General features: G+C 37.7%; 1 protein-coding gene across 1 annotated transcript; it reads right to left on the bottom strand.

Annotated features, from left to right (window-relative positions):
• Positions 1-5,743: 5,743 nt before the first annotated feature.
• LOC148839452 (ras-related protein Rab-39A) lies at positions 5,744-8,663 on the bottom strand. The gene is made up of 2 exons (XM_088905859.1): positions 8,262-8,663; positions 5,744-6,941 (listed from the first exon to the last, which is right to left on the bottom strand). Exons 1-2 carry the CDS (start codon positions 8,483-8,485, stop codon positions 6,512-6,514), a joined length of 654 nt encoding a protein of 217 aa, XP_088761985.1. The 5' UTR covers positions 8,486-8,663; the 3' UTR covers positions 5,744-6,511.
• Positions 8,664-11,860: the final 3,197 nt, after the last annotated feature.

Below are 11,860 nucleotides of genomic sequence, written 5' to 3' on the forward strand. Positions count from 1 at the left end.
GTGTAGGTGTGGTCCGAGGGGCATGGCCAAATGTGTTCACCAATTGCACTGCTTGTGGGTAGAAGCTACAGTATTGAAGAATCATGCCCAGGGTGAGTTTTACCACGGCAATGGTCCTCATAGAGCTGTTTAATCTCTGTGAGACCACAGCCGATGATCTTCTGGGCCACATTCACCATTCTCTCCAGTGCCTTTCTCTCTCGAGAAGAGGTATTGCAGTACCACACAGTCATCCTGTTGGCGAGGACGCCCTCGATGGTGCAGTGGTAGAAGTCCACCAACACAGGTACTGGCACTGCTCCATTCTGCTGGCTGTTATTATTTATTACATTTGTAACGTACTGTCATACATTTTGTGGTGTTGTCTGCTGTGCTGTGTTGTCTGCTGTTTTAGCTTATGTCCTGAGAGATCGGCGCGAATAAGAATTGCAATCTACATCATATGGCAAAAAACTCCTCTACTACTACCCTAATCTACTACTCTGCCCTGACAGCTCGTGCTTGGTGAGGTGTCTGGAAGAGACCCTCCTGAGAGTGTGGGACCCATTCAGCTTGGCTGCTGATGCACCTCCTAGGGGACTGTCCCAACGATATATGTCCTGTCCTGCCAGGCTCCAGGTGCAGACTGACCAGCTCTGCCTTGTCCTTGACCCTCCGTCCGGTTTCCTTCCCAAAGTGGAGTCCATTCTGCAGAGCACTGGCCGCTACCTCTGGGCTATAACCTCCTTGCTCTTGGGTCCATAAGACCCCCCTGCCTGCCCTTGCCTTTCTAGTGGGCGTCGCGTTGTAACATATATTGAGTATGTACTGTAAGTGGAATAAGTTTTAGTTTAACCCACTTAGTTAAGAGGTAGCCTTCTGGCCATAGGACAAGGAGGACCCAAGCCTCCTACGGAAAGAGGAGTTAACCAAGGGGTAGCTGCAAAGATGGAGATGGGGTGGAGGTGATATGAGGGCAAAAAAAAGCAAGAAACAGTGAGTGCAAGACATAGATCTAATGAAAGGCAGTACAGTGATTTAAAACAGCTGGGTCTTGTCTGGCGTTATCCCTCCCAAACCTCAGTTATGAACTTTCATTTTTTATTTTAGTAACCTTTATACAGTCCTGTTTTTGATACACATGTTCAGTCACTGTTTGCTAGTGTTTTTAATTTGTTGTTGAATTGTTGTTGAAAAGAGAATGCAAGATTTATATGGATATGGATTTATATTTAATCTGAAACTTCATTTCATGGTGTTTATCATCTTTGGAAATGTACTGTATATGTATGTATAACAACTTTAAAAATACCCCCAAATAAATGTTTGGAAAACATTAAAAATGAATCAGAAATGAATTTGGGATGAGCATATTTTTGCTTTCCTTGGTATTCAGTCAGAGATGGGAAAGCTGAATTTTCTCAGTCCTGCAGTGTAAACATATGGCCAATTCTGATGCAATATGGCATAACCAGTAATCACAGTCATCTGTGAAGTGTCTACATGTTAGAAACGATCCAGAAGATGTGGCCTCAATTTTTTCATCTTACAAACTTTTTCTGTGGCTAAATCTTTCGGAAATTTCTTTAGAGTGAAATCTATTTTTTGTACTGATATACTGTATGTTATATGGATATACAATATATGCATATACACATGATGTATATGTACTGTAATAACGTATCAGTATTACTTTTGGAATATAATTTAGTATTTAATTAATTAACTATTAATAATATTATTTTCATTTCAGTAGTATAATGTGTAATACCTGCCCTGTATGACTTTCCTATGTACCTGCCCTGTATGACTGTACTGTGTAGTGCCTGTTTTAGTATGAGTTTCATTTTTTATAAAGTAACAAAACAAAGATGAAAGAATATCTAACAAAATTGTTAACATTGACAAGAAATGTTTTCAGTTTGCCTACTCAGGCATGAAGTCCTTTAATTTCATTCATGATAGTAGAGATGTTTATTTACAGACTTACAGACTGTAATTTAAATTCTAACCTTGAAGAAAATAACATATTATTGTCTCACTAATTTAAAATCTGCTAACATCCTAGCTGTGCTCCACACAACTACAGGCACATAATGAAACAAACAACTTGCAGTAATTACCCTTGTCCCGATTTTGAAAACAAAAATATATTACAGTAATGTACTGTGCAGATTGATGAACACGGTATGCCATACAGCTATTGCTTATTTCTAATTTAAATATGAAAAGAGAAATGGCCTGTACTATCCTTGTAATTATGTTTCTTAATATATTTTTGCAGAGATTGCATAATCTCTTGAATGCCTTTTAATTTAATTTGATCGTCATATTGTTTATTGCTCGGAGTACTGGATATTAACTTACTTGTCATAAAGGTTCACCCACAGGTCTCCAGGTCCTATCCTAGCATCTGCACGTACTGAGTGCTGACTGAATATATAAAGTTAGTTTGCCAATTCAGTCAATTGTAGCATGAAAGCTATTGGAACAATGGGACGTTAAACCAAGGTCCTAACTCTCAGTGGTCATTAAAGATCCCCGGGCATTTCTCGAGAAGAGTAGGGAGTTACCCTGGTGTCCAGGCCAAATTTCCCCCCTCGGTCTTTACCGTGGCCTTCAAATTGTCCCCATGTATGATTGGCTTGCACTTGCCCTGCGATGGACTGGCGCCCCGTCCAGGGGCAGTTTGGTAAATGACATGACATGACAAGTAGGACTTTAGAGGTGTCCCTGAGAGACCCTAAATGGACCTTAAACCCATCTTAAACATAACTGAAGGATTTGCGTCAGCTCAATGTAAGCACTGCCTGTGTCCATTTAGATGGTTTTCGATGAAGTGGTTTGAATGCATGGAAAGTCTTGGTGCATAACAGCGTGATTTAGATTCTTGTTCAGCATACACTGCCATTGATTGTGGGAACATATCCTTCAGTGTTCCACTTGTACTGTATGTGCAATAAAAGTCATTGCTCCACAGTCCAGAATTCGATGGAAAAAGCTAGCTAACTTTATTCATGCCATGTACAGTGATGGAAAAGAAAGCCATTTGAAAGCATTCTTATGCATATTGTAACTTGATTACTTAAGGATCTGAGGGATTCCTTGAGGAATTTATCCATACCAACCTGGAGCTCCTACCAATGCTTGATATAAACAATATCTGGTTATGTGATTTAATATCTACATTGCAGCTCCTTGTATATTGTACATTAACATATTTATTTGTAAGTCTTATGTCTGCTTTTCTGTTGCAGTGGAAATGGTACAATAAATCACTAGTTGCTGATTCAATACCCATTTTATCCACTACAGAGATGTGGGGGAGCCAGAGCTTACATGAGTATATTTACTTTTGAAACATTTTAATTAAATTAAATAATCTATATATATATCTCATGTATTTCTGTTAAATGTTTGATCAGATTCTCTTCAGCCTTTTCTAAAATCATGAAGATCTAATTACATTTTTAATCTAAAATATATGAGCATACAGACCAACCTACTAGATTCACCTGACCTGAGCTTATTTTCTTTTCTTTCTCTTCTTCTCCTTCTGTAAACATCTCCATCTTTATTCCTCTTCACCTCACCTCGCTCTCTCTCTTCTCCTCTTGCAAGAACCCTGCCATTCTTGACCTCTCCCTCTTCTATTCCCATCACATTTCTTGTCTGGCTTATTTCTCTTGAGCAATATCCAAAGGAACATCCCTTTCCTCATGAATGGATGGATTTCACTCACATTCGTTTTTCTATCTGCTTTATCCCATTCAGGGTCAGGGGGCAGCTGGAGCCTAACCCGAAAAAGGGCACTAGGCTGGATACACCCGGGACGGGAAGATGTACATCGTTGAGCACACACAGACACAAACATGCACACACTCACACCAGGGCCAGGTTTTAGAATGTCTTTGGCCTGCAAGAGACATCCAGAGCATCCTGGGAAAACCCACACAAACATGGGGAGAAAACACAAACTCAACACAGATCACACCCCAGTTCCATAGTTGAACCCAGGGTCCCAGAGTTGTCAAGCAGGAATGCTAACCACCGCACCACTATGCCGCCCACTTATCTACAGAAACATCTTATTCTGCCGTGGCACTCTCCCGCCCAGACTATTGAAGCTCCCATTCTGGATGGCTGACTGGCCAGTGCTATCCAACCTCTCCAACTTGTTCTAATTTATGCTACTTGTCTCTTCTTTTCTGTTTCTCTTTTCTCTCATGCCACTTCTTTTCCCCGGTCTTTGCATTGGCCTCCTGTGCTGGCATGCATACTGTATGTTTCAGAACACTTATTCTTGCCTACCACTGTCTTAACAACTTGGCTCCATTTTTCCTCCTGTCCCTCATCTCTCCCTATGCCCCCTCCTGACCTCTCCTTCTTCCCCCACCTCCAGCCTTTGTTCAGTCTCATCCCTGGCTTCACAGTAGTGGAATTGAAATCAGAACTTCTCAGTCTCAGCTAACTCTGACTAGCTTTTGGCATCTTGACAAGACTATTTAGGCAGCACCTGAGATAGTTCTTACACTGGTGTACATTTTCACCCTCATCCAGCAGTATTATTCTAGATTTGTAAATCACACTGGATAAGTGTGTTAATACAGATACATGACTGATAAACAATCAGCAGCTAATTAAATACTATTTAAAGTAATAAATAAACCTCTTCTCTTATTCTTTGATTCTGGCCTCAGGTATCTGTTCACATTTCTCCCATGTTTGAGTGGTTTTTCTCCAGATTCATAATCCAGAAGATACGCCTTCTGTTGGCTTCTTGGTGATGGATTAGTGTCCAATTCAGGGGGATAGCCATTGTGTCCTCTCAGTCCTACCCCCTGAAGATACTCTGAATATTTTCTTACTTCCATGCAAATATCAGTAGTTTTATCAAACTTTATATAGCCCTTCTCCATGATGTATCCACGCACATAAAGCTGTATAATAAATATTTTATGATGCATTGCATGGCTTTGGCATAGTGTGTAAATATCTCTAAAACAACCAATCAGAAGACACCCTTTTATAAGTAAACCTTGATTGTTTAGCTTCCTGTTTTTACTTCACCTTATCATGTTTGAGTTCATTAATATTTCCATCTCAACTGATTTCTCACACTGTAAATAAAACTAAGAACTTGTGTGACTCAACTTTTTAAACAATTGTCTCTTTCAGAAAAGTTTTTAGGTGCAGGATTATACTTATAATAAATGTACTGTAAGTAACTGGGACTTGGAACTAAGTAAATGGAACACGCATCGAATTAATTTCAAACCAGCTCATATTGCTGCTCTTTCTGTTCTGTTTCAAACATACTGATTTCTTTTCAGAAAGCAGGGTCTTGTTTTGTACTAGAGCAACACAATTTCAAACAAGCTTTTCCTATTTCTTAGCACAACTTCTGAAGCACATATGATAGTTAACAAGTATAGCTCTGGTAGACACTCAGAGAGCCAATTGGTTGGCACTGTCTGTTGTCCTGGGTGTGAATTCAGATTCCCCACAAAGGAAGAGAGTAAGCAGACAGACCCTAACCAGCAATTGGGTCTGATCTGGTTGCTTAGCAACCATAGCACAAGATAATCTGAAAAAATTAAGGTGTTGCTGAATTAATAAATATAAACATTTGATTTAGCAAAGATTAGTTTGCTGAATATTAATGATTACCGTTTGTCATTAGAGATATGAACACTTCTGAATGAGGTGTGAGTTGTCAAGGAATCAGGTTCTGCTGGTGATAGAAACCAGGTCAGAGTCATGAAACATTTGAAATATTTTAATCACCTTTTAAATAACACTTCAATAACGCATGCCATTGATTGCTAAACCATATCTATTGGTTCCACTGTTCTGACTGTTCACTACGCACCACATCACATTTATAAGTCACCAAGTAATTTCTATTTTTTTTGTCTGTTTGTGAATTCCTAGATCACACTTTCCTTTAAGGAATTGTTCCTACATTTTAAATAATAAGGTAAACCTCTTTTCTCTCAATAGTCATGCTATCCATTTTCCAAATTTAGCATGTTTTTAAAATTATTTTTTAAAAGTTGTGTGCTGGAAAAGGCTATTAGAGAGCTATCTGAAGTGCCTTTGCTGAGAAGCCCAGCCTTGATAATGCTTTTGTATATTTCTGAGTCTTACCTTTAAAAGTTGTTGTTAAAGAATCAAAAATGTATTCTCAAGGTTATTAAATGAATAATCAGATTGCCATCATAAACAACAGCAGCCTTGAGAAACAATACAAAAATGGGAAACCTGTTAGGCCTACAAGCTTTTGATTGATTGAACTTAACAAAAGAGAAATGTATTGTTTTGTTAACTATGTTGAGTCTTTAAAAGGGTCATGGACTCAGCACTGACTAGCACTGACTATTAATGAACTAGTATGTACCATATTGAAATAAAATGAAACATTGCACTTAAGGAAATACAGTAAAAAAAAAACAACAAAAAAGTGGTTAAGTGTTTGAACATCAGGCATCAACTCTTTAAGGTTTTCAATTTAGCAAATTCCCTTTGAAATTCACCCACAGCCACAACCTGACTTCGTTGTTTCCCTCACCTCTGTTTGCTCTATTTTCAAAGGAGTCCCGACAGTCAGTCCATACCAGCCTTCCTGCATTGGAATTTTGCCCTGGTAAAACTGGCTGTAGATCTCCTTGGTGAGCATTTCAAAGGCAAGGTCCACATTCGTGTTGTCTTTGGAGGAGACCTCCAGGTAACCGGCCATGTCCAGCTCCTTGGCCATCTCCTCTGCCTCCTTTTTACTCACTGTCCTTTGCCCATCAAGGTCGGCCTTGTGCCCAATCAAGCTGAAGACCATGGTGGCGGGTTTGACATATTCTATGACTTCCTTGTGCCAGCTCCTCACTTGCTCGAAGGTCTTCCGTTGGGAGATATCGAACACCAAGAGGCAGCCCACTGAGTTCCTCATGTAGGATTTGGAGATTGATCTGCGTTCAAAACAGACCCGGTGAACATATGAACAAGACGGAATAAATTCCTAATGAAGTGATGAAACTATGTTGCTTAAAGCAAATTAAACAAAAATTACAAAGGACCAAAAAGTGAAGACTGAATCACAGATGCAAGTGTGTGTTTGTTTTACACATAATTACTATGTTTTATTACTAGTTACAGTTGTAATTACAAGTGATCTGCAGAAACATTTTTCCTTTAATTGTATGCATTAGAAACAGATTTAAAGGGATACCAATATACAAAATATTCTTTAAAATGTAAAATATAGGCAACATTTGGTGCCTCGTTGTGTTGGGTCCCCGGTTCAATTCTGGACCTGGGTTGTATCTGTGTGGAGTTACAGTATGTACCTTCAGTGTTTGTGTGGGTTTCCTCCAGGTGCTCCATTTTCCTCTCACAGTTAAAAACATACTACTAATGGCTTCTGGGAAAATTGATCTTGTTGTGAGTGTGTGTGTGTCTGTGTCCGTGTGTGCCCTGAGATGGACAAATGTCCCATCCAGGGTGTGTCCCACTTTGAGCCTGTTGCTTGCTGAGATTGCTCTGGCTCCTCCATTACCCTGAGTTAGAAAATGGATGGATGTAAATATTTTAAAAGTCCAAACTAAAAAAAAATATAGTTGGTACTCTGTATTAAACATTGTTGTTCTGTCCACCTTGTTAAAATGTCACCCACACAGGCCTAAAATTTTACATGTGGTTTGTATTGGTTATTTTAGACAGTGGAAGCAGCAACTGTACAGGACCTGATGAAAAATAGGTTAATGACCATCTTCTCTGAAACTGCATTATTCTATACAGTATATCCTTGTTTTTATAACTTTTAAAACCTTTTATAACCTTTATAACCTTGTTTTAGTGTGTTACAAAATCTTAATGAATGTGTTTTAATTATTTGCTGTAGAGTAGCTCCATTTCATTTATTTATACAGTTAATGAGTCTCTAATGAAAACTTCATTATACAAGAAATGCTCTTTGAAGTTTAGTCTGCAAATTGGTACCTGGGTTTTTAAAACATTTTTAATGCATTTTAACCAAGCAGTACAAACATGGTATCCAAATCGAAATACAGTAGTATCTTGTAAAAAATATTACCCTTTTCTCTTAACTTTTGCACAGTGATGAATGAGTTGAAGGAATCTGCAGTTATTTTTTTCTGTCTAAACGCTTTAATGAGTGTCAATTAGAAGGTAAATAGCATTTCATGGTTGGGTATATTTTGTTTTAAAGCAAATTTCTGTATCAGCTTAATGATGTTTGGGTGACATGCTGCTGTTCAGTTAGTGCTTACCTGAATCTTTCCTGCCCAGCTGTGTCCCAAAGAAGGAGTTTTATCAGCACCCCAGGGTCAAAGTCTAGGTGTTTGACTTTGAAGTCAATGCCCAGTGGAGACTTCCTGGACTCGTCAAAGGTACCTTCAGTGTACCGATGCAAGAGAGACGATTTCCCCACGGCAGAGTCGCCCAAGATGACGATGCCAAACCTGAAGTTCCATGAAATATCCATTGCACTCATATTAAAGGAATTAGAGAAATATCTGCAGGTGCAGACTTGTGTTTCTACAGTGCAGTATACACACGCGCCTTAAAATGCACTGTTCACACTACTTTGAACATACAGGCAAGTCAGTCTCTTTCTTTCTATATCTGTGTATTTCTTTTAGGATTTGTCCGTATTCCTACAGAGCCCTGTGTCTTAGATATATTTAAAGGAAATTGTGAAAGACACCGTTTACACCTAATCGGTGTGGCAATTACTGTTGCTGAACGATCAGGCAGGTCTAACTTGTTTAGCAACAGTTGGTAAAAAAGCTAGAGTAAAAAAAATCTGGTAGATAGAAAGAAAACAACTGCAGACTATTTGCAGTGCCACTGAGGTAGGCACTAAATGAAAGGCAGTAGATTATGTTTAATAAATAGGACTACACTCCATGTGTAGTCCATGTGCTGATGTACTTGCAAACAAAGACAGAAATTTCCCATTTTACCTGTGCTCTAAAAAATTACCTGACACTGCCTTATCATTCCATCCAGTGTTTTCTCAAGTGAAATATAAAGCATTTCTGGAGACTAGCAAACATCTAGGTTTCTGACAATCAATTAAGACAATTGTGCTGTTTCCAGAAAATATCTGAAAAGATCTTTTTAGACGTATCCTAAACTGTTTCCCTTTCTAAGCAAATATCCGTGTCATTATAAAAAAGAATGTCAAGGGCATCAACATCCATTTATATACCCAGAAAACAGACAATGCTTTAAGTATTTCAGATTTTGGAATAAAGTTTTTATGTGACTACAATATTAAATAATAATGGAAATTGCAGAATCCATTTTTGTGATGTGATGTGTAAGTCTCACAGCTCAGTTTAAGTCATTATGTTCGACAAGTGTTTTTAAACTACTGTACGTATAACAATTATGAATGCAACCTTCTTCGCAGTTGCCTATATGTACTGTATAACTCACTCTTTTGTTTTTCCTCCTTTTGCCCATCCTTTTCTTTTCCTGTTCAACTGGATCACCTAGTTTCAAGCTACTGGTGGTAAGATTCCTCAGTTATTCCTGTTTGCTGATCAACAGCCGATTATTGTGCCCCTGAGAATCAGAAGTAATTCTTTCATTGCCAGTTAGTGTAAAGTCATTAATGCCTTTAATGTTGAGCTTCAAATATTGATTGATTCTATTTAGAACAGCTGTGGTTCTAAGCTCTTTAATGGGCTTAAAAAAGCCTTTCTGTTGTTTATGAATACTTTAACCTTTCTTCGGTACAGCTGATACGGAGCTCTAACGTGATACAACAAAATCTTGAAGCTCTTGTTTGTGGGAACATTTCAATTTACCATCTCTCAATACTTACAGTTGAGATTCAGTTGCTTGTCCAGCATGCTTTTCATTATAAACAGGATAAATGATAGGTTTCTCTTTTGTATGTGTGCTTACAGCTGTTTCATAAAAATGCTCAATATCATGAATGTCTTATGCGCTTCTTATTTTCCTGTTTAGCATCATAATATCTATTGTATTTCTAATGTGAGTCTGTTTTCAAGCAAGAATTCATAAATGAGAAATGAATGATTTCATCAGTGAAATGTATTCACCAGGGAGTATTGTTTGAAAACAATGGTAGCCTAGATAAATTAAAACCTAAATTAAAATTAATGCTTCCAGAGCACCCATTTATATAAGATACTGAGTAAAAGTCCTAGGTCTTTGGGATCACTGTCCTTGCTCTATACTCTATTCAGCTGAGCTGTTGTATTGTATAACAGCAGCTGATGGGAAAAAAAACTTGTTATAAATTGCTTTACAAAAATATCTTGTAAAAAGAAGTAGTTCTAGGATATTGATCAGCTGACCAAAGAAATGGTTGTTTCTGTGGATCTACTGCTGAGATCCATGGAGACAGAGGAGGAACCGGATTACCCTAGAAGACAGCAGCTGATGATATGGGGCTCTATGAAGCTTGTCATCTTCATGAAGATTTTGTTTCGGGTTTTTATTGTGGGATGGATAAGGGAAGGCTTCCTATAAAAACACATACATTATGTAACAAAGTGGTGAAACCCGTCAAGTTCCACATTCGTTTGTATTCAGTTCAAAACAGTCAAAATAGTCTAGTCTGCATGGATTCCAACATATACTGTAGTACTGGTGAAAACTGCTGAAATAACAAATCAGTTCACAAGCCCTACCCACACATGTGGTTCTCACACATGAACAAACACCATCCTAGATGTGTTTCCGGCAACCTGAGTCTTGGTGATGACTGTTAATTATTGATTTTCTGTGCTTTTTTTTTAAAAAAAAAAGTTTTAGGTTTTTTACAAGTTAATTGAAAATGTCTGTAGACCTTATATATTTTAAAAAGCTTATATATTTTAAAAAGAAAACAACATAGTACAGTATTATATTGACAGTATCTTGACATAAAAAACAGATATTTCACATGGCTATGTTGTGGTGTTTTAATAGGTTTTACAGAGCACTTATTAAATTTGAAGTTTGAGGATTGGTGGTGGACTGTAGGTCTCCCCATTAAGTTTAAGAACTAGAGGATTGTATTATTTGTGAGTGATTAACTGACTTAAAATAAATGAGTACACAATGAGCCCTCTGTTTCTTCTGCTACCCTTATTTTTTCTACCTTCTCTTTTTCTTCCTCCTTGGCTCAATAGTCTCATTTGTCCTCTGGGAGGGTTCTTTAAAGGATGGAAAACCTCCTGAACCAAAACTTGTCTTATTTGTTGTGAATCCCACTGTATAGGCAAACACCTTTGTTGCTTTTATAAAACATGGCCGATACAAAAGAAATACAAAAAAAGAAAAGAAATGTACTGATAACTTTCACATCAGTACGTGATAACATACAAGTAATTACAAGCTAGAGGAAGCCTTTTGGCCCCTCTAGACCAATTGGTTGCAAGAAATTAAGCTGACCTGACCCTAGACAGTTGGATGAGATCCTTCAAACAATCAGCTACTGAAAAAAATAACTGCAAGATGGGCTGAATGTAACCATGCTTATAGTTTTTTGTTCAGCTAGTAATTCTATTTCACAGTTTTGTACAGTTTAAGCACTCTTATTTAGCCATATAATATGACTAATGGGTTGTAGAGAGCTCTATGACTTAATAATTTTCTAATGTTTTGAGGTGAGTAACTACAATTTGCATTTGTGTGTTTAAGTAACCTTATTCTTAACAACCCTTGTATTTTACATTAATTCAAGGCCACAGCCCTGAACACTGAATATTGTGAACATAAAAAGATGATTAATAGCACTGAGGTAATTTTCAAAAGTACAAAAGAAGGTATTACAGTATGTACTTGCGTAATATTTTGATTAATAACCTAGACAAACATTGCCATTTCGTGACGTGACAAAGTTATT

This window comes from Atractosteus spatula, chromosome 2 (genome assembly GCF_055471065.1).
Source record: "Atractosteus spatula isolate fAtrSpa1 chromosome 2, fAtrSpa1.hap1, whole genome shotgun sequence".
In the NCBI taxonomy this organism is placed as follows: Eukaryota; Metazoa; Chordata; class Actinopteri; order Semionotiformes; family Lepisosteidae; genus Atractosteus; species Atractosteus spatula.